Source organism: Mesoplodon mirus, assembly GCF_964341445.2.
Source record: "Mesoplodon mirus genome assembly, chromosome: 8".
NCBI classification, from domain to species: Eukaryota; Metazoa; Chordata; class Mammalia; order Artiodactyla; family Ziphiidae; genus Mesoplodon; species Mesoplodon mirus.
This window is the reverse complement of record NC_138984.1, coordinates 102,254,396-102,278,510: the sequence shown is the minus strand read 5'-3', so window position 1 is coordinate 102,278,510 and position 24,115 is coordinate 102,254,396. Positions and strand designations below refer to the sequence as shown.

The following is a 24,115-nucleotide window of genomic DNA, read 5'->3' as shown; positions in this document are numbered from 1 at the left end:
CCCCCCTGGCCTCCATCTGTACTTTCTTCCCTACTGTATCCCTGATGCCTAGCTGGGCCCTTAGGGGCTATTTTCACCCTATGTGTTGAACTAGTTACTGACTTCCTTCCAGCCCAGTCTAGAGTTTACCTGCAAATGCAGTCTCATCTGTTATGCAGAGGTATTTAAATCAGTATGCAAATGACAGTAAAGGGAGTAAAGGCCTCAGCTGGCCATGTCCCCCAAATGCCCCTGACAGAAGTCAAATGTTCAGCACCAAGAAACACCTGACAGACCCTCTACCGCATTAGCAGAATTCCTGTTGCTGGGACCCAGACCCTGGCCTTTGGGGGAAAGTAGGGCCTCCAGGCTGAGTAGCTTCTGGATTCTCCTCTCCACCCCAAGCAGATGTTCAGGGCCACAACAAACACTGGCTAAAAGGGAGCTGGCAGGAAATGCAGGAAGACCTACACCTGGGCCGTTCTGAACAGATGGAGCACGGCTGCCCCGGTGCAATGCAGCTGGGCCCCCAGCCTGGTGCTGTGCTTTCCCGGGGGCAGCTTCTCCTGCCATCAGATGGCTCAGGGGCACGAGCTCTTCAGTAGCTGTTCTAAGGAGACCAGAGGTCTGACTGTCAGTGCTTTCATCCCAGCTGGTTTCTCACGGACTGCCCCCCTGTAGGCGCTACCAAGACTGAACTCCTTTAGCTCCGGAAATAGCTCTTCATCCATCCCTTCCTCTCCATTTTTGCTGCTAATACTTTGGCTGAGACCCTGGTCATTCTGTTTCCAGCCTCACCTCCTCCCAGCCCCGACTTTTGGCCACCAGAGTCTCTGAATGTGCAGCTCCAGGCAGATCATCACCACGCTAATGGTCCCCTCTTGGACTCCCAGTGATTTCATCACTTCTAGACTAGTCATTTCATTCCTAGCTACACATCAGAATCATCAAGGGGGCTTTTTTAAAATGCAGATGTCTGGGACTCCATCGCCAGAGCTTCTGAGACAACTGGCTTGGGTAAAATGCCCTCCAGAATCCTTTGTCCGAGGACATTGTTGAAATGACTTCCTTAGCCTGGCACACGAGGCCCCTGACTGGATTCTCTTCCCACCTGCTTTCCTGTTGCCCTGTCCTGCTTCTCATTCCAGACCTTTGCTTCTCTGTATAGGCTCTCTGTCCCCCGGAACTCTTCAGAAGTGAGAAACTCTTGTGCAGTTTTCAAAAACCGCCTCTTCTATGAAGTATTTTCAGGATCCTTATGTGGAGTTAGGTCTTTCTTCTCTATCCCCATGTTACTGGTTCACCCCGAATTGCAAGCAGGGCTGTTGTTCGCTTGCTTCTCTAAGCCACCAGCCTGAAATTCTCAAAGGACAGTATTTTAAGCCTTTTTGCCTAAGTCTCTACCATCTAACTGTGGATTACCCCAGGATAGAGACCAGATGATATGACTATCCTTTCTCCCAAATGCAGGGGAGCATTTTGTGGTTGCTGTTCTGACCTTTTGCTTTAGCGAGCATGATTTCTACTTGAGATGTGATATGAACTGTCCTACAAGCCCTACTATATTAACGGGTATAATTCTCACAAGAGCCTGTGAGTACAGTCATTCTCCCCATTTTGCAGGGGAGAAAACTGAGGCAATGAGAAAAGGAGGGTAACTCGGCCCATAGCAGGGCACATGTCTATTGAGTGAAGACATGGGGGGCTCTGTGATCTGGTTACAAACAAATCTTTGTGACTGGACTGGGTAATACGACCATGTTTCCTTCAGCAAGCACTTTGCACAGACAGATCCTTAAAAGATGATAAACTTTTTGTAGGAAAGGGTGGAAACACTGGTGCATAGTTCCCAGCACACTTTCCGCAACAAGGTAGGTCGGCAGTGCAGTGCAAGGAATCTGGGGCAAAAGAACGAGAGAGAAACTGCCTTTTAATAAACATCCACTATGCCCACAACCTGGGAAATTTCCTGTCTGATCTCAGTGGATCCCTTGCCAATAATACAGAGTAAGAATTATGGTATTTACAGAAGATAAAACCAGAGCTCCGTGAAGGTAGGTGACTCAGTGTCACATAATTACTTAAGGAAAAAGGTTGGAACTAAACTAGTCTGTTACCTCCTTTCAGCAGGAGACTCCTCTGCCTGGTATGTCATTGGAATCTAGCTTTCCTCATCTACTTTTGCCTCTAAAACAGTTTATTTTCTTTACTAAAAAAGAAATATAAGTCACATGTAGAAAAATGCGAGAAAACTAAAATTGCCTATAACCCCAACACTCAGAGATTAAAAATCACCGGGAATGTTTTGAATTTTTCTTTTTTTCTTTCTTTTTCACTTTTTACTCTGCATTTTATATCAATAAGTCAATAAATGTTTTCTATACCTTTGTAGTATACAAACACATTTGTGTTTTGCCCTTTTGTTTTCAAACCAAACATGTCAGAAGTGGTTCAGCCCCTTTTAAAAAAGGAAAATAATAGAATGAAGTGGTAAAAAGAAAAAGAAAGATGCTTGGGAAGCAGCTGAGGATTTGTTGTATGCCAAATGAAGAGAGGGGCCACTCTGAGAATGTACAAGGACCACCGCAGGCAAGGAAATGAGCCCTGCTCTCTCCACACCTGCGCAAATCATTCATCCCTACGCTTGCCCTTCCTGTTTCTTTTGCAGGCAGTGACTTGAATGATGGCTTGTGGCATTCTGTGAGCATCAACGCCAGAAGGAACCGCATCACTCTCACTCTGGATAACGATGCAGCATCCCCGACTCAGGACACCACCCGGATGCAGATTTATTCTGGAAATTGCTATTACTTTGGAGGTAAATTCCCCAGCTTTTGAGATTGAAAATAAAGGAGGGAGGATGCAGTGGACAGTTATTTCATTATGACAATTCTTTCTGTGTCAAATTGACCATTCTGCCAGCACACACGCACGTACACCTACCTTCAAGCCCAAAGAAATGAGAAGCAAACTTTCCCACAGCTGTACAAATATAAATTATCTAGGTTGGTGCTAAGGAAAAAAAAAATCTAGCTGTCAGAGCTGGTGTTACATAACACATTCCAAAGGAGATTTTTGTTGCCATGCCAGACTCTGTGATCATATTCCAAAAGAGAAACTCAGCTGAAAACTTGGAGAAAGTGTACCGATCGTCAACAGTACCTGCAAGAGAAAAAAAAAAAAATCCAGGTAGGAAGGTACAACCAGCATCCTCAGCTTTCTTAGTCATTTCTCTGCTGATTTGCTTTCTTAATCCCCTATCCATCTGTTCCCCACATCCCTGGAGGCCATGCCCATGGAGGGGGGCAGCTAAAAATGGGGAGGACCGAGAAGCCCATGAACTTGTAGCTTCACAAAGAGCAGCCAGTATAGACGCTGCCCCCTCCAATGCTAGGAAACTTTGCAAAGATGAAAACACACGGGCAAACTGGTAAGGAGGAAAAATATATAATTAGGCATTTGCTTCATTTTTATAGATGTATGTATAGTTTTATTTAGTTTTCTAAAGATTTTTTTCATTAAAATATTCGTATCTAATTACTTAGCCCATTGTTGTTATTGTAGAAACAATCTCTAAAGAGTAATTAATTCCAGTAGCTGTGTGACCTCGAGTAACCTACTCATGGTCCCCGAGCTTCCTTAACAAGGACGTTGGGAAAGAAAGCAGAATTTCTGGGAGAATTCAGTGAGATAAAGGTTCAATGTACAACATCATGCTTTCTACATTAGAACGGACAGACTGGCTTCAGCTTTTCTAAATATGGGTCTCAGCTGGGCCTGTTCTAAAGAGAAGTATCCTGTAAAGTTATAAAATGCAGTCTCTAAAAGAGAATTTGCAAGTCCCTTCTCTCATACCAATGACGTGAGGTTAAGCTTTGAAATACAAAAGGGACTTTGCACAGATGCAGTGTACACATCCAGGTGTCCTGGGAGGGAAACAGTGCGGAGTGATTCCTTTGTGGTTTGATTTCAGGGCCAGAGCCTCTTTCCTTCATTCCAAATCTCCACATGTGCCTGGATAACAAATTCCTTTAAAAAGGGAAAACTTTGATTCTCTGTAAATATTTTATGTCTTACATCATTTAATTCATGCAGAATCCTTATGAGGTAGGTAATATTAACCCCATTTTACAGATAATAAGACCTGTGTTTGCAGAGATGAAATAATTTGTGTGAGTAGCAGAAGCAGGATTCAACCCCAAATCTGTGTTCTCCATGAGACACTAGTGACAACAAAGGAATGTAAAGACTGCAGAAGAAAGGTCTGGTGGCCCCCAAAGATACGTTTCACAGACTGTATAATTTTGCATCATATGCAGTGTTTCATAGACAGCAGAGAAAAGCAACCTTTTATTTATTTCTGGGGAAAATGACATTGAATTCATTATGTTACTTAAGCATCCGAAGTGCCTCAAAGGCAAAATGGCTTCCCTCCCCCATTTGAAGTGTTTTTAGACGTGGGTCTTAACAGGGCTTCAGGCTGAGTAGGGAAGATTTATCTGGGATCTGAACAGTGTTTAAGGAAATGTCCTACTCGTAGACTGTAAACTTAAAGAAAGTGAAAGATGAGTTTGAGTGATAATAGTCAACTTACATAAATTCTCTCTATGGCTTCAATTAGAAGTTGTAGCATCTCTCTTCATTTTATAGTGTGCCTGTGAGCCGTTAACCAACTGCTGTGCTTCAGCCCAGCAGTGACTGTCTATTAGAGATGGTTGAAATAATTCCCAATTATTTATGGGTTATTGCCATGTTTTCAAGCATGCATCCCCATATGCTCTGAACCTACTAAAACCATTGGGATGGAGTTTATAGAGCACTAGCACCCATGCACGTACATGGCTCTATACCTGTCCTAATGCGTAGTTATTCCCTGGTTGCAAGCTATGCTCAATCAGTGTAGTGCCTGTCTTTTTTTTTTTTTTTTTTTTTTTTAAAGAACACCCTTTAAAAAGGTATAGTATTAACCTTTCAGGTATGCGATTACAGCCCTATAACTATGTGCATTTAAACGCTTCGTTCCTTTAGCATCTGGATTTGCTTTGCATATCACTTCAAAATTCCAGCTACTTTCCTGTGTGTACCTTTCTCAGGAACCAAGCCTGATAATGCTGACAATTAACCAGACAATTACTCTGCTACCATTGTTACCCAAAGCGTAATTTTCTTTGAATGTGTAATTCAGAATTGAAGTGTGCATTTAAAAGTGTGTTTCAAGACAGAAATTCCCAAGTAGTTATGATATGTTGCTTTCTTTGGCTGAGTGAAGTATACCACACAAAAGAAGGGCAAATAGCTTATGAACAGGGTGAAAAGAAATAACAAATGAGATACATATTTTAATTCCCTGGGTTTATTTCTTTAGGTATAGTAACTATATTTATTTTATATCATGGTTTTAATAATTCCACTACCTGAAGTCTCTGTGGCTTTGATTCTCCTAATAAAGTTGCTGCTGACTTCTCATCTCCTAATGAAGTTAAAAAAAAAAAAGAACGAGATAAATGCGATAGGATCGGTATCCCCTTTAACACGTTTTGTTTTCTACTCTATACAGTGATTGAGTATGCCCCATTTTGTACCAGTTTTGTCCCCTCTCTGAGAGTGCTAGGATTTACAACAAAAATGTGTGCACTGCTGTGAATGAAAAAACACTGAAATAATTAGACCTTAAGGTCTTCCATCAATAGGTCGCCAAAGCAATAACTGATCATTTCAGTATTCGTCTTCATTTTTTTCTTCTCTGTCCCACAGGGTGCCCCGACAATCTCACCGATTCCCAGTGCTTAAATCCCATTAAGGCTTTCCAAGGCTGCATGAGGCTCATCTTTATCGATAACCAGCCCAAGGACCTCATTTCAGTTCAACAAGGTTCCCTGGGGAATTTTAGTGATTTACACATTGATCTGTGTAGCATCAAAGACAGGTAATTATGGTCTCTTCTCCTCTGTTCTCCCACCCACCTTCCCATTTTCACTCTTCTAAATATGAGCTTCTTTCACCAAAATTCGAATCCCCTGACATCAGCCACATTAGACATAATTGAGTCACCTAATGGAAAATATTTCTGAAAGGATTTCTGGCCCACAGAAAAATGGTTTAAATGAGTTGAGTCTCTCTTCATGTCGACTTGCAGTAAATGGGATATGCAAATTAAATCAAAATACAAATTTGTGAAAGGATTAAAATTTTATGCGTAAACAACATTTGATTACTTTGAAGTTAAGAGTGAAGCAGAAAGGAGGGAGGAATTGCTTCTCTCCTAGACCATTTCATTCTTCACTGCAGTGAGTGTCCTTTCTAAAACTGACAGATGAAAATCAAACCCTCTGGGATTCCTATAACAGAGTCCAGTTGTACAGTGACTCCGGGGGCCTGATCTTTGCTGTCACCACTCCTAACCCTCTGTTTCTTTGGCCCAGAGGAGACCGGACCCTGGACAGAGAATCAGCACCTTTATTCCCCAACCTACACATCTAGCAAAAGCTCCCTTTCCCTCTTCATTTCTCCAGGCCTCTGGCTCCTCTTCTATTTAAAGTTTCTAGATTCAAAGACATGCTGGAGAAAATAAAAGAGGAGGAGGCTCTGAATTTTCAGCAAGGTTAATCATGTGATCCATGTTTCTTCTCTAGCACTTAACCTCCGTCTTTCTTCCAATTCTAATCACCCCAGTCAAAATACCATTTACCACATAGGTGAATACATGTTATGTGCTTGCCTGTGTGTTGGTGATACAGAGTCCCTGCTTGTGTTTTATCAGGGAATTAATTATACATTATTATAAAATGCTATCAATGACCAGGAAGTGTACCCTTATTTGTGGGACATATGACAGTGACAGCTGAGGTCAGGAAGGTTTTCAGGAAGTGGTGTTGAGCTGAGTTTTCAAGGACGGGCAGGCTTAGCTGAGGAGTGGGGGTGATGGTATTGTAGGCATATTGGCAGGATATGGCATGTGAAATGTCATAGAAATGGGAGGAGGGTCATGGTTTGCAAGTATTTTGTCCACTCAAGACACTTAGTTTTCATTTAAATGTCTCTAATATTGGGACGCATTTTGCACTTGATTGTTTATAGAAGTTGAATTGGCAATATTTATTTTTCTTTGAAGCATATAAAATAATGGCATGTCTTCCAATGAATGGTGTTTTAGATTCCACAAAATATAGCTCAGTGGGGATGGTGAGTCTTGGTAGTAGAGCACATGATGTGAATACGGCCAATTAGGGAGAACTTTGCGTGCCTAAGGCATTTAGCCTCGTGCTCTAGGAGGAATCAGGGAAGGTAGTCAGATTAGCTTCATAAAAAGAGTACTCAGGAAAAGGGAGAAGGATGGATTGGAAAAGAACCAGCCAGAGGTAGTGAGGTGACAGCCCCAGTGCAGGGGAGCAATGATGAGAAGTAGCAGGTACCTGTACTGAGCATCACACAGAAATCAGCTCTGCAGACCATAATCTCCTCTCATGCTTGGAATGACTGCTATAAGTTGGTGGAACTTTATGTGCATGTTTCTCTATTAATACCACTCCACATGGGATCGTCAACAAATCACACAGACTTGCAGGCTCTCCTGCTTCATATTTTTCTATTTGGCCAGCTGGAAAAGTGGGTAATAAAATGTATGCTTCATTAGACTGTGCTAGTTTAGAGACCTCAGAGTAAAAAACACTGTGCGGAATGGTTGCTACCCTATAGTCTTTATTAATGATGAATCAGGAGCATCTGACTTCATCAGCCAGACCGCCTTTTGCAAAGTGTAGATCAGTAGAGGGAACATTTTTCAATAGGGATCTCTTGTGATAAGTTAATTTCTAATCAAGGGAGCTCTCATTATTTTCGATTACATGGACGCCATTGCCATCTATGCTGCATCATTACTTTTGTGTAATTGTAGTCTGTATAATTGTATTACATACAATTGTGTTTTGGTTAATTGTATAATAAGGGATTGTGTTTAGTTTAGTGGGTAAATGGGACATTTTTCTTGATTTACCAGACAGTGTCTCTAACAGAAGGGAAACTGGCTTTGCTTAACTAATTATTTCTTGAACTTCTATTTAACATTTGGTGGAGAGCGGGAGCTGGGGTTAGAAAAGCAGGTGGTTTCTGAGTTTTGCATTTTATTTTTAATGTGTTAATCAACACGAACCTGATTTAAGGGCAAGTGTGAAGTTTTGCCTTCAAGGCGCTTGCCACTTGGGGGGGCAAGGTTTGGCGGGAGACAAGGGGGTAGAGAACGGTCTGGCTGTGGTTTGTTTTCGGCTTTTGCGGTTTTTTTAGAAAAATTTAGTAAGGTTTAATGAAATTCAATGAATATTTTAAAACATTAGACACGTTTTATTTAAATCATTTTGATTAAAAATTTTGGTTTTCATTAACTATGATTCCTATTTTATATTTTATTTGTAATAGCAAGCTTTGAATGCTTAAAAGAAAATAATTTTGTGAAAACATACAAAAAGAATTTTGATTTTTAAATTTCTTACCTTTATTATGCATTTTTGATGAAAATATATTCAAATGTCATACTGTGAGTACAGTTGCATTTTATTTATTTAAACAAATTTATATTTTATATTACAGTATAGTTGATTTTACATGTTGTGTTAGTTTCAGGTGTACAGCAAAGTGATTCAGTTATACATATACATGTATCTATTATTTTTCAGAATCTTTTCCCATTTAGCTTATTACAGAATATTAAGTCGAGTTCCCTGCACTATACAGTAGGTCTTTGTTGGTTATCTATTTTATATATAGTAGTGTGTGTTTGTTAATCCCAAACTCCTAATTTATCCCTCCCGCCTACCTTCCCCCTTTAGTAACCATAAATTTGTTTTCTCTGTCTGTGAGTCTGTTTCTGTTTGGTAAATAAGTTCATTTGTATCCTTAGTTTAGATTTCACGTATAAGCGATATCATATGATATTTGTCTTTCTCTGTCTGACTTACTTCACCATCCCTGTTGCTGCAAATGACATTATTTCATTATTTTTTATGGCTGAGGTCTTGAGTAAAGCTGGGAGAGTTCCTTCTCAGGGACTGAAGGATTTAAACCAACAATTTGCATCTCAGTAATGGGCACTTTTCTGAAGCTTCTGGCCTCAGGGAAGAAAGGAGGTGGAGGAACTGGGCTGGCCTACTTCTCTGGCAGAAGGGAAAGCACTGGCTTTAGGAGGCTCCATTGGAGGACTGCCCAGTTCCTGACAGTCCAAGGTCAGGTTGGGAGAACCCTTGTAGGAGTCACCGTTGGGACCCCGACAGATCCCAAGCCCCTTCAGTAGTCTTTAAACCTCTAGAATATGATGTGCAGCCACCATCCCTCCTCTGCAGGCTGAATCTCCAGTCTCATGTTCTCCTCATCCCAAAACATGGTTCTTCGTGAACTATACTTATCTCTTGCACCCTGTGGGCTTAAAGTAGTCCAGGCTTGATATTCTCAACCATCATCGAGCAACGTATGCTTAGAGCAGAATCAAGCCCTGGTTTATTTGACCTCATAAACAGGCATTGAGTGAATGAACGAGGCAGTCTTATTGTATATTCTTGAGTAAAATAAGATGTGGTAAGAGTTGTAGAAGATATGAGAGCATGAGAGCATTTATATCCCCATTTTTTCAAGGGGGTATACTAAGACCTGGAGATAATGTTTACTTTTCCATGGTCACAGGAATGAAGTTGCAATCCAGAGTTAGACACTGCCCGTGTTCTCTCCTTGGTACTATCTACTCAAGAGGATCTGACTGGGAAATGACAGTCATTGTGTGTCTGTGGATCTAAATATGTAACCTCATCTTCCGCCCAACTGTATAAAAATTGTTCAGGGATATGCCATCTATTAAATTCCTTGTCAACCTTAGCTGCCTGATGAGATTCCATTTAAAAGAGAGGCATTCAAAATGGTATGTGATATCAGGCAAGGTCTTTATTCTCTTTTTTCTTTTTTGAATATGTAGTCTTTTTTTATATATTATATATGTTTCAAGGGTACAATATAGTGATTCACAGTTTTAAAGGTTATAATCCATATATAGTTATTATGAAATATTTGCTATATTCCCCATGTTTTACACTGTATCCTTATAGCTTATATTTTTTAAATTTTAATTTATATTGGAGTATAGTTGGTTAACAATGTTTTGTTCATTTCAGGTGTCTAGCAAAGTGAATCAGTTATACGTATACATTTATCTATCCTTTTTCAAACACTTTTCTCATTTAGGTTATTACAGAATATTAGGGAACTCTACTCAGGCAAAGTCTGAGTGATATAAGGATGTCCCACTCTTGGTGGTCCAGGTCAAGAAGTGCTTCTGTTGAAAGATCCGAGCAGTTAATTACAGGAGCCATATCCCGTCCTTCAGGGTTCAAAGCCCAGGGCAGAAGAAACAAATCACCAAATGCTGTCTAAGACTTCATTCCGATAGGTGACAAGATCCAAGGTGTGAAGCCAAACCAGGAGGGGCAAACAGGGATGCTGATGAGTCAGTGAGGGGAAGTGGGCATCACACCTGGAGAAAGTCATCCATCCCAGTGCAGGTGGCAGAGGATTTGAGAGGTGTTGGAACATGTTTAATTCCCAGTATGCTTCTTGTCGGCTTGAAATAGGACACATAGGATTTAAGCTTTTTGTCTGTTTCCTCTTTTGCAAAACTAGGATAATAAAACCTACCTTCGCATTGAGAGTTAAATGAGAGAATGTAAGAAGTCAGGTGCTCAGTTGTATGTCCAGTAAAGAGTAGATACTCAGTGAGTTTGCCATGTGAATTCCTATAGCCAAAGGTTTGCTGAATCTCCAGTTTCCATGGGGAAAGGAGAAGCTCAGGTCTCCCTCTGATGTTTCGCCAGCCCCCACTGTAGCCAAGGATCCCCCATAGTCTCTGGTGTGTGGTCTATCTAGACCTCATATGTGCACTCGGATCAGTTGCTCAGTGACTTCCCTTGAGTTTCAGTTCACTTTGAGCTGACCCTCTGAGGCACCAACCACCACCTATTAGGAAGATGCACATCAATTTTGGTGCCAAGGTTGTGGTCTCTGGATTCTCCTAAAGCATTCATTCTCTGGACCTGGAGAGGGTAAGGAGAGCAAGTGATGTGCCCAGGGCACACAATTTAAGGTGGTCCTCATTTCCAGTTTCATGCCTGTGTACACCCTGAATTTACATGAACCTGGGAATGAATGCTTCCTTAAATTTTGCAGGCAAATTGCAGCCTGTTTGCATCAGAATCACCCAGAGGGCCTGTTACAATCCAAGTTGCTGGGCCCCGCCCATAGAATTTCTGATTTTTCCTGTGGTGGGCCAGAAGATTTGCTTTTCTAACAAATTCCAGGGTGCTGCTGGGACAGACTTTGAGAACCACTGCCCTAAAGCTTCTAATCTTGTAGGCAGTGGGATTGCATGGATTCTGTATAATAGGGGACCAGGTGTGGGGGAGAGGAATGGGTACTGCTGCTACTGGGCCTGCAAGCAGCTGCCCTCTTCGTAAGAGTCTCACAGGGTCTCTAGAGAGTTCCAGCAGCTCTGTCTCAGTGTCCCTCTCCAAGGGTTTTGAAATCAGTCCAAGGGACACTGCTGGGGGCAACTGAATTCCATCTTCCTCCCTGGCCTTTGTCACTCAGCTCTTCCCCTGCTTCCCACTACGAACAATATAAGTGAAAACAGTCGGATCCTCAGAGGTGTCTGAGTGAAGGGCTATTTGGGGTGGAAGAGAGGGTGGGTCTCAGAATCACTGCTGCTGCCAACACATTTTACTTGTTTTTTTTGTTATTTTGAAGACAGTTATTTTACTTGTTGGTTCTTCTGAAAGTCAGAGCTTGGTTTTACCTTCTAGACTAAGCTCACACCTTGTGGGAGGGGGGTGGTATCATTATAATAAGAGTGACCCCACCCACCAAAAAATATTCCTGCAAACCTTCCTAAAGATGGACAGAGACTGCACCTGGTCTTCTGGTGCGTGGCAAAGGTTTCCCTGGTCACAGTCCTGTTTCCTGTGTTACTTCCTCATAGAGTGAAGATATTGGGGAAGGTCCCTGGAGATCACACAGCTCTGGTTTTTCAAAGTAGAAGGAAATAGCAGTTTTGTGGAGTGTGGCAAAGACAGGTACCAAAGCGGGGGCTCTGCTCCTGGGGTCTTTGTTGTTGCTTTCTCTAGAGACAGTGTTGCTCTTAACACTTTCTAAAATTAGGTCCTTTTTGGTTATCCATTTTCAATATAGCTGTGTGTACATGTCAATACTGAACTCCCAATCCATCCCTTCCCCCCATCCTTCCCACCTGGTAATGGTAAATTCATTCTCTAAGTTTGTGAGTCTGTTTCTGTTTTGTAGATAAGTTCATTTGTATCAACTCTGCCCAATATTATGTAACAACCTAAATGGAAAAATAATCTGAAAAAGAACAGATAGATGTATATATGTAATGGAATCCCTTTGCTGTACACCTGAAACTAACACAACATTGTTAATCAGCTATACTCCAATATAAAATAAAAAGTTAAAAACATAATAAAATTAAACAATCTGCTTGTTCCAATGAGTGGATCCCATGTGGAAAACTGCTTTAAGTTTCCTGCAGCCAAATAATTTAGGACATGTAGCTTCTCACTCCATAATGATTTCCCTTTCTCCCAACACACATTCTTTTAAGAAAAGCATCAGCTAAACTCTTTGGTCAGGATTCTTACCTTATTGGTTCAGAGCTGAGAGTGCTGTCAACATGGAATGTGGGGAAGTGTTCAGTGGGATGACCTCCAAGAAACAGACTTCTGCTAAAAACCCACCCTGTGTCTGGGAGTTTGTTCAAAACAGCGAGCTAGGGCTTCCCTGGTGGCGCAGTGGTTGAGAGTCCGCCTGCCGATGCAGGGGACACGGGTTTGTGCCCCGGTCCGGGAAGATCCCACATGCTGTGGAGCAGCTGGGCCCGTGAGCCACGGCCGCTGAGCCTGTGCGTCCAGAGTCTGTGCTCCACAGTGGGAAAGGCCACAATGGTGAGAGGCCCGTGTACTGCAAAAAAAAAAAAAAAAAAAAAAAGCTTACATTGCAGGGCAGTGCATATGTTTTCATTTTTCTCTCCAATTGAAAACTTGTACATTGGCTGCCAGAAAAGCCACTGTAAGGGCACAGCCCCCTCAATCTGAGCTTCTAACTCCAAAGTGAGAAATGTTACAATATGGTGAGTTCTTCCTTAGCTCATGGGATGGGGCCCAAATCCACACAAGTGCACTTCTGCTGTTTTTATTTATCATTTTGAGTCTATTTCATGGAGGACAAGGAAAGGTTATAGTTTATACAACAGTTACCAAACAAACATTCTCTCAGGATGATTTCATTTAATTCACTGCACAGTTCTGCAAGATCCACAAAGTTCTCCTCAAAGTGTGGTTCCCAGACCAGCAGCCTCAGTGTCACCTGGCAACTTGTTATGACTGCATATTCCCAGGTCCCAAACCACACTTTCTGGACCACAAACATGGGGAAGTGGGGGTAGCCTGAGTTTTCACAAGCCCCCCAGGTGATTCTGATGCACACTCAGATTTGAGAGTCATTGGCTTCCTCCATTATTATTATTTAAGAAATAAGACCTCTAGTGCTTATGGAGGTTCAGTTACCCGCCCAAGGTCACATTTTTGGTATTTGGTGGAGCCAGGGTTCAAAGCCAGATTTTACTGATCTCTCAGTCCATATACAGGTAGAGGGGTTTTTGCCTAAAGTCTGGGGAAAGAAAAAAGATGGGCTTGGAAAGCCAGAGCAGGTCAAGGGAGTGTCACAGAAGAAATGAGATTTCAAGAGGAACTGGGTTTAGAGCGGTCAAGTGGGTCTGTTCCAGGCAGGGTGCTGAGCGTAAGCCTGGGCCTCTGAGTGGGTGAGGTGCTGGACATTTGTCTGCCTGGATGGGAAAGACTGCTTTGGCAGCAGTGTGTAAAAGAGAACTAAAGTCAAAGCCATAGGGAACATGGCAGCACACAGTTTAAAATCTGAGTAACAGGACATTGTAATAGTTAATCGTTAGATGATGCTTACTGTGTGCCAGGACACCTTGTAAATGCACATGTGTGTGTGTGTGTGTGTGTGTGTGTGTGTGTGATATAGATAGATACATACATACATAATTATACCATAGATAGAGAGACAGATACATACCTACATAAATACACCATAGATAGCTACATACATACATACATACACGATAGAGAGATAGATAGTTGCATACATACATAATACACCATAGATAGATAGCTACATACATACAGACAGACACAGGTACACCATAGATAGATAGATAGATAGCTACATACATACATGCATATACCATAGATAGATAGATACATACATACATAATACACCATAGATAGATAGCTACATACATACATATAGACACAGATATACCGTAGATATATAGATACATACATACATACATACATACGTATACCATAGGCAGATACATACATACACACATAATACACCATAGATAGATAGATACATACAGACAGACATAGATACACCATAGATAGATAATTACATACATTCATACATATATACATACAGACAGACACACACCATAGGTAGATACATACATACATACACACATCCATACATACACCATAAGTAGGTAGGTAGATAGATAGATAGATAGATCAATCCTCAAGGCAACCTATGAAGTAAGTAAGACTCTTAACTCCATTTTACAGAGTGAGATTGAGGCACAGTGACACTAAGTAAGTTGCCAAGGTCACACAGCAAGTATGCGGCAGAGCCTGGCTATGAACCAAGGAGTCTGGTGGAAGAGATCAGGTCTGTCCTTGCTCTGCTCTACCTCTGACTTTTCAGTTAGGAAGCATCCTATATTCTTCAGCAGGATTGCAAAATAGAAAACGATGTGAATTCATCTTGCGTCCACATCACAAAACAGGTTGTATTAACCCAGGAAAAGAAGGGGTGTGATCTGCGACAGATAGACCACCACGGAAGCCTGGGGGGTTATCATCCACACAGCGACTTGTCACAACCTTGAGACACACACTGAGAGAGACTCAGAGTCTGAAAGCTTCCACCAAGAGATCCACCCTTCTCTCTTTCTTTAGGCCCATTAGGGAATGGAGGAGCCTCAGGACTAACTTGGTAGGACCATCTTGGGGAGGTAGATTTTGAGCTGATTTGGTCAGAGCCTCCCACTCGGCACTACACAGGAAAAGTACTGATTTATATGTCTGCTTCATCAGTGAGGGCTCCCCCCCACCTCCTATCTTAGACCTCTCTGAATGTCAGCAGGGAAAAGGGGCCCTGGAGGACTCTGATGCCTGGGTTTGATTTGAATAAGTGACCTCGAACAACTGCATCTGTTTTGTTGCCAAACTCATCTCTCTCATCGCTCGTTTTCACAAGAAAAGGGGATCATTATCTTGATGAAATGGTGCAGCTCTACCTGTGCATGAGGAAGGGCACCAGGGCGCCTCTGATTCATGGAGAACCGTGCTGACAAAGTCAAGGGTGGTGCTTCATTCTGTCCCATCAGAAGATGGTGAGACTCTTCCCCCACCAGCTGGTCATCTGAAATGTCCGTGCTGAAAACAAAGCTGGAACAAGGAGCTGGATGAATAGTCACAAGCACTTCCGAAGATGAGGGCTTCATTCCGAGAGCTCCAGTGATGAGGGTGAGGTGAGATGTCTGCGTTCAGGTGGCAGTAAGGAAATGCCTCTCAGAATCAGTAGTGCTTGGATCATCCCTCCTGAGAAATACTGCCTAAGAACTTCCAATGTTTTAGACAACGTAAAAGCCAAGGAAAAATTTTGATTTGGATTGAAACGTGAACAAAAGGTTACTTGAGGTTCTCAAGTTACGTCTGTGAGGCAGTGCTTATATTTAAGCCTGCAGAAAACATTTCTAAATTAATAATAAGAAGGAAGAGATTCTTCCTTATTCCTCCCTTCATGCAATCATGATCTTAACAATATTTTTTATTGGAGTCTAGTTGATTTACAATCTTGTGTTAATTTCTGCTGTACAGCAAAGTGATTCAGTTATACATATATATATATATACATTCTTTTTTTAAATATTCTTTTCTGTTATGATTTATCATAGGATATTGAATATATTTCTCTGTGCTATACAGTAGGACCTTGTTGTTTATCCAGTCTATCAATCATGATCTATTCTTAACATTTTTAAATTTTTTGGCCATGCCGTGTGGTATGTGGGATCTTAGTTCCCCAGCCAGGGATCGAACCCATACCCTCTGCAGTGGAAGTGCAGAGTCTTAATCACTGGATCAACCAGGGAAGTCCCAATCATGATCTTAATTTACCTTCATCCAACACCCTGATAAGGGCTTCCCATCCATTTTTCCCATTCTCCAAAGAGTGTACCCTTCTACACAGCCAATGTCACACTCAGGTTTTCCTCTTATGCATGAATACCCCCTCATTGGGCTACTGAGGTGAAGCACCAGTAGCCTTTAACACTGTTTTCTCTCTAGTCCAAAAGCATTCATTGGCGGCTCACTGTGAGGATGAGTTACAGGCACAATTGGAAGAGAAAAGGAGCTTAATATGTTTTTACTTGGGGAAAAAACAGGTCTGACCTGTGATCAAATGTCCTCACTTGTTTCTGCCAGTGAAACCGAAATTTAAAATTAGCCCTATGTTATTTTTATCTTGAATCAACTTATCTCATTGGAAGTTCACAGAACAAGAATCCAGCCTCCTGGGTTTTCCTGGGACACGGACACGGACTTCTGAATGCTGAGTTAGACCCCCTACTCTCCGCTTCCCATGCATGGGCAGCATGTTAGTTCCCTACAACTCTCACAGTGCCCAAAGGGAAAATTGGCTTCCCAGCTTGGCAGGTGAGAAAACAGACATTAATGTATATTTAAGGGACTTCCTTGTTGGTGCAGTGGTTAAGAATCCTCCCGCCAATGCAGGGGACACGGGTTCGATCCTTAGTCCAGAAAGATCCCACATGCTGTGGAGCAACTAAGCCCGTGCACCACAGCTACTGAGCCTGCATTCTAGAACCCGAGAGCCACAACTACTGAGCCCCTATGCCACAACTACTGAAGCCCACGCGCCCAGAGCCTGAGCTCCGCAACAAAGAGAAGGCATCATTATGAGAAGCCTGCACACCGCAATGAAGAGTAGCCCCCGCTCGCCACAATTAGAGAAAGCCCACGTGCAGCAATGAAGACCCCGTGCAGCCAAGGATAAATAAATAAAATAAATAAATTTTAAAAAATGTATATTTAATAACTTACCTCCAAACGAAAGCCAACTCAGGATCTCAAGGTGGTGAACCCCCTTCTGTTTACATGTTAGCCTAACTTTGGACTTACCCTCCTCCTAGCTCAGCTCCCTCAGTTGTCCAATGGGGACAGGGCATCCATTTTATCACTGGAGTTTGTGAAACAAGAATGAGGTTGTTGCCTCCCTTTTGGAGTTAGGCAGGATAAGGATAGACTGAGAGCAGGAAGATGAAAGTTCTTAAAGTTAAAAGCCAGAGAGACAGAAATGGATGGGGATCTATGTGTCTCAGGAGGACAGATTTTTGGAAAACCTGTACACAGGCAGAGAAGGATGACACCTTTCTAAATAATTTACTTACCTATGTAACCTGTTTTATTTTTCAGGCAAGTGATTAATGTTTGCACTTGGTTCAAGTTACAGATTTGAAATCTTCCCTCCAGGTTTTACTTCATATTAAAAAGATTGCTTCAACGTGATTTACTAAGCCAGTGTCAGGGCCTGCCCCTCTTGATATTGAGATATACTGTGGACCTAGCAGGAGAGATATCTCAACACCTGGAAAATGCAAAGGGAGAAAACAAACCTAAAGTGGACAGTTACACAAGAGAACTTAAATGTGTCTAAACTCTTGTGAAACATCAGGAACACCATTAACTTTATTATGACAAGATGATATCATCACCTTATACCTCCTTACAACATGCTGAAAGACATAATATTTTTGTCATAATTAAGTAGGGAGCTATCCCTGCTTAGAAAAAAAGAAAGTACCAGTAGTCATTCTTCAACAACCGAAGGCTTCTGGATTGGACCAAATATTTGTATTGATAATGACAGAACCTCACACTCTGCAATGAGACTTCTATGTATTAGCTCCAGCCTTTGTGTGTGCACATACGTGTGTAGCTATTAACACACACAGTACACACAATGTGTTTGTGTCCAGTGAGCCCTGAAGCCCTTGACGTTCCTACTTGCTGAGACGCTGTTCAAGTTCTGTTAATGTTCCTTTGTGACCCAACCATTCATTCCACAAATATTTTCTGGGAACCTATAGTGTGCCAGACATGTTTCTTTGCCCCGTGGATCCAGGAGTGAGTGATTCAGAGTGGCTGGGTTTTCCCTACTCTGGTCTTTCTTGTGTCCTTGGATCTAGACCTGTTTTGGTTTTTTTGTTTGTTTGTTTGTTTTGTTTTGTTGTTTTTTTGTGGTACGCGGGCCTCTCACTGTTGTGGCCTCTCCCACTGTGGAGCATGGGCTCTGGACGCACAGGCTCAGCAGCCCCGGCTCACGGGCCCAGCCGCTCCGCGGCATGCGGGATCTTCCCGGACCGGGGCACGAACCCCTGTCCCCTGCATCGGCAGGCGGACTCTCAACCACTGCGCCACCAGGGAAGCCCTAGACCTGTTTTATACTATTATGGGCCATTCACTCATTCATCTCCGGTATTTGGAACATCTCTGCAGGACCAGGTGCTGAGGATTCAGCTGAGTGCAGAACATAGAAGTTTATCCCTGGCTTCAGAAAGCTCCATGGAGGGACATATTTTGATCAAATAATCATGGAAATAAACGTATACATCCCCAAATATATGATGAGTGACAGGAAGCAAATAAGTCGAGCAATAGGAGAGGATCTGAGAGGAAGGGTAGTTTTTACAGGGCTGGGGGCCGTGGGGCAGGAGAGGGAGATATGGGTGTTACTATCCTCATGCTCTGCAGATGTAACTGTCTTGAGGTCACTGCCAATTTCCATCAGTGAAATACTCAGACGTTGGCATTTTGCACTGCCTCCTACAAACCTCTGGCTGGCAATTCTGATCTCAGCTTCCTGCCCGTGTGTGTCCTCTGTTGAAATCACTGTTTGCTGGGGGTGGGGGGTGGGAGTGGTGCTAAGGGGATCACAAGTGCAAAATTCTGGTTTCTTTAGTGAGAAGGGACTATCTAACTGGGGTTTTAGCTGAAAACAAATTCCTAGTTTTTTCAAAACCTGGATGCGCTGAGGGTTCCTCTGTTTACCATTAATAACATCCCCTTATGCCCTTGCCCCCCACACACCACCATCCTGACAGCCGAGGCTAAAGGGTTTACCTTCTAGTAATTCATCCCTAATAACATACAGGCTACACCTACACTTAGCACAATAGAAAAAAACAAAAAAGGTCACGTCTGCCCACCTAAAATAAACACCAGTGTAAAGGTGGGAATGATCTTTCAGCAGGCAGTTTTGTAAAGCCCGAGATGCAGAAAGTGACAGGAGGAATATGCATTTTAAAGGTCATTCCAATTACCGTGCTTACGTTAAGCTGCCACTCTGGACTTGATGTGAGAAATCCCACACTCTGTGGGAGACATGAGAACACATGGATGGCAGGGATCTGAGCAAATAGGAAGGAGAGTAATACAAATTACTATTTTTTTCAGTGATATTAAATAATTCTTCAAGGTCCTAGACATCTGAAAAGTAGAAGAGACTCAAGTCTTGATAAAGAGCAGGGCAACTCCTAGCTCCAAAAGCCCGTGATTCCATGATGTATTTTCTCTAAATTCACATGCGGTACAGTCGAATGGGGACCCATCAGAGAGGCCCCAAAGACGAGCTCCTGACTGCATTACCATTTCCAACTATTTCATTGTCCACATCACAGTGAATTTGTAACACAACTTTCCTTGATAGAATTATCTTAAATGTGAACCGTGTTTTAGATAAGGAAATAAAATAGCTGAGAACTATTCTCATAGTGGCAATTTGCCTCATAGCTCTCTCACACTTCCCACCATATATATTTTATTACAGTTCTAGCTAGTGTGAAATTCAGATTCTGGGTGTGAATGTCACATGCCCTCCAGCATATGATGGAGCCTGAGGCACTAAACACAAGGGTCCAAATGTCCCAGTTTGTCTTTTGAGGTCTCCCATGGCTTCACCTCTGCCTTTCTATCCACCTTTATCTCCTATATTAATTCGTCCTCCCAACAGTATGAATTTGCTGAGCACCTGCTATGTTCCCGAATATATACATATCTGCCTACAAGAAGCTCAAGGTCACGAAAGCTAGACAAGATAGCATGGGGATTTTACATGGGGGATCTCATGGCACTGAAGGGCATGATGCTGTTACTGAGTCCAGGCTTGTACTGTTCACCACATAACAGGCCAGTAAATCGAGGGACGAGGTGTTGGGGCAAGGAATAGAGACTTTATTAGGAAAACCAGCAGACAGAGAAGATGGTGCACTATGTATCCCAAAGAACCATCTTACCCAAGTTAGAATTCAGGCTTCTTTTATACTAAAAGGGGAGGAGGTGTGGCTGGTTGTTGTAAACTTCTTGGTGCTGGAGTCCTTTATTCTTGCAGCCGTCCACCTAGGCCAGGTCACGATGTTCCTGTAAACCTGCAACAAAACTAATGTTATTCTCTGTTCTGAAGCTTTTAATCTCTCAAGGAAGACATCAAATATAGAGTCAGTTTTTCTTCTCTGTAACAAGTTGAGGACACCTGCTTTGCAATCATTTGAACCTTAACAACATTTGCTCATAGTAGCTACTAATGAACTGCATGTGTAATAGGGAAGAACAAATCTGACTCCATATTAGATCTGTTGCTTTTCCTTTTAACCATTGTGCTCTGTTGCCTGTGCTTAGTCATGCTGGCTCTGCACCTTTTGTAAAAAAAAATGTTGCTATAGCCTGGAATATACAGGATAGCCCATTCTTAGGGGTCTGACTTTTAAGAGTCCATTCATATAGTGATAAAAAGTTTCAGAAACATTTGTGTTGTTGGAGGTTTACAGGAACATTGTGGCCTGATCTACATGGACAGCTGCAAGGACAAAGGATTCCGACACCAAGAAGTTTGCAACAACTAACCATGTCCCCCTCACCCAGCCTTTAAAAATGCTTTGCTGAAACACTTCAGGGAGTTTGGGGTTTTGGGGGCATGAGCTACCGTCTCCTTTCTTGGCCCTGCCATAGACCTTTCTCTGCTCCAAACGATGACATTTCAGTTTGTCTGGTTTCACTGTGCTTTGGGCACACAAACTTGCATTCGGTAACACATGTGGAGCCTGTGAATCTCAACCTTCATCTTGGAGCTAGATATAGTACTGCCTCAAGATAGGGAATGGACTTGATCATCTTTAATATTTTTGCACACCCCAAACTCTGGAGACTGCTGTCCAAGACTTGGGAGTTAAAACCCTTCACCTCTTTCTCATCTGAAAAACTTCCCAAAGTGGTTCATGCCACATATCTCTGTTTGAAGAGTGCCTATTGGAAGCAGCTGGTGCCAGCTGCCAGCATTCACGTGGTGTGAAGTGCTCCTTCTGTAAGCACTAGTGAGAAAGAATATTTTTGTTTAGCAAGGCCATCATAAAATTAGACAAGCGAACCGCAATGCATTTGAGCCATGTAGTCTATAAATATTACAGTGGAAGCAAGAATTCCAGCACATTATCCTTATTACAATCTTGTGCTTTAAGGAAAAAAAGTGGGGTAGCTCTGCAAGAGAACGTGAGTCTGAATGGAAGGCAGCTGTAGAGAAAGGTACACAGCTTTTAGTAATTGTGAAAGGATGTCACCCAGTCTCCCTGTAATAGGATCTGGAGACTGCACCCTCTGGATTCAGTGAGCTCAAGGCAGTTCCTGGTGGCTGAGTTGGGAAAGCTTGTGAAATTGACACTGTTTACTTATTAGGAAGGAATGGGATAAAAAAAATATTATCAAAAGATGCCAGTGTGTCTGTAACTGTGTCAGCTGTTCATCTGAAGGTGAAATTATGAAAGAAGAATAAAGATTTCCCATGAGCCCAGAGAGCGGGATTGGAATGATATACAATCCATACTCTGTCACTGTCTCTATTTTCCCTTTCTTTTTCTTTCTTTTTTTTTTTTTTTTCAAAAGTGCCTGGCAGGGACTTAAACAACATTGTTATTATTCATTTGGCTATGTCAAATTCTCTAGTGTCTTCTAACATAGAGAGCGCCTTCCAACTTTTGCCAAATACCATCTAAAGCCTCTTTGTTTAAAAAAAAATAAAAAAAGACATATAGAAGATTTATTTTTTTTCTTCTCCTCTGTGGTTTTCCCCTTACTTGTTTTTACATTATACTCTTGCTAGAGTCACCTAAGCTTAGTAGCATTCAATGATGGGCCAGGTGCCATGCTAGGTTTTTTTTCCTCTACTAATTATCTTATTCAAATCTATGGAGAACTACATTAAAATGTTTAAAATAAACTTTTCTTATTTTACAAAGGAAGGGACTGAGGTTTGTTGTGGGTGTTAGATGACTTTTCCAAGGTTATATAGTTAGCAAGTATTTTAATTAGAGGTTCATGGGTCCACAAACAACCTGGAAATAAAAGAAATAATGTCACCCTTTGAAAATGAAGCTAAACATCTAATAGATCTGAATGGATTATCTTGAAGATACATGTAACATCTATGCCAGGCAGGACTATGACTGGATTGATGCTACTATTTCTAAAGAAAGAATGTGTTAAATAAAAGTAGGTTGGTGAGAAACTGAATCATAAAAAAGAAAAATCAGGGCTTCCCTGGTGGCGCAGTGGTTGAGAGTCTGCCTGCCGATGCAGGGGACACGGGTTCATGACCCGGTCCAGGAAGAGCCCACATGCTGCGGAGCAGCTGGGCCCGTGAGCCATGGCCGCTGAGCCTGCACGTCTGGAGCCTGTGCTCCACAGTGGGAAAGGCCACAATGGTGAGAGGCCTGTGTTCCACAAAAAAAAAAAAAAAAAAAAAAAAAAAAAGAAAAATCAAATAGGTAATCTTATTGTAGCTGAATAAATAAAGACCTTTTTAACCTCAGACACTTAAAAAAAAAAAGAAGAGGAAGTAAAAGCAAACCATTTCTCCTGGGTAACCTCAAATAGAAGCAATATAAATGGCATCAATTGCACAGATCAAGATTCACTCCTGATCTGAGAAGGAGAACCATTGTGGATCCAAATACTTCTCCCCAGTAATGAATGAAGCCAAAGGGGATGGAATATAAGTGTTTTCCTCAATGAATCAAATACTAACTGTCCAATAGAATATTGGGATACGATGGAAAGGATCTCTTTTATGCTGTCCAACACCTTGTCACTAGCAGCTATTGAGAACTTGAAATGTGGATAGTATGATTGGGGAAATTGATTTTTTTATTTTATTTGTTCAAATACATGTAGATTTAGATAGTCATGTGTGGCTGGTGACTGCCATACTAGGTAGTGAAGGAGTAGAACTTCTGCTTGCGCCAGTCTTCATAGAGCTTAGATTTTTCTCCTAGTTCAGCAACACGGAGCTGCACCTGGGCTAGTTTCAAAGACTAGGTTTGGACCTCAGAATTCAGACCTGGTGGGTGGATATGATGCCCACCGTCCCAGCCCAGACTACGAATGACCATGGTCTATATATTTCCTTTATCAAAGCCATTTACATCAGAAGAGAAAGCCTTCACTGTCTGCCTTAAATTCTCCCGAGATCCTGGCAGACCAGTGTTTTAACTATTATTCATTCCAAATGTCAAAAAGTTTATATTATATATACTTAAGATAATTTTACACCTTCAAGTATTCTTTTGCTGCATCTGTCGACCAGTTTAGTGCTGCATTCTAAATAAGGGTACATTTTGAGTAATCATGTACCTTATCATCTAATTATAGAGCATGTATAAAGCTTTTGGTTTCTAGTTTCTTTTAAAAAAGAGAATGCTCTTTACATTTTTTATCCCAAATATTATCATACATGCTAGATTTATTGATAAATCTCTAAACAGTGCCTGCCTGCATCCAAGCAGCTTGCAGTAAGAGGTTCATATGTGGAACCAATAAAACCTATGTGAGTTCACTCACCAGTGGGTATTTGGATCAGTGAGTCTGTCAGGGAGTAGTGG

At 41.9% G+C, this 24,115-nt stretch overlaps 1 protein-coding gene across 2 annotated transcripts in view; it reads left to right on the top strand.

Annotated features, from left to right (window-relative positions):
• The window catches only part of CNTNAP5 (contactin associated protein family member 5), a gene marked incomplete at its 5' end in the record, with an annotated part of 904,555 nt that overhangs the window by 523,250 nt on the left and 357,190 nt on the right, over positions 1-24,115 (top strand). For both annotated transcript variants that reach the window (XM_082630066.1, XM_082630065.1), the window contains 2 exons: positions 2,648-2,797; positions 5,734-5,905. In XM_082630066.1, the coding sequence (XP_082486192.1) occupies positions 2,648-2,797; positions 5,734-5,905 (322 nt within the window). The remainder of the gene's footprint in view (positions 1-2,647; positions 2,798-5,733; positions 5,906-24,115) is intronic.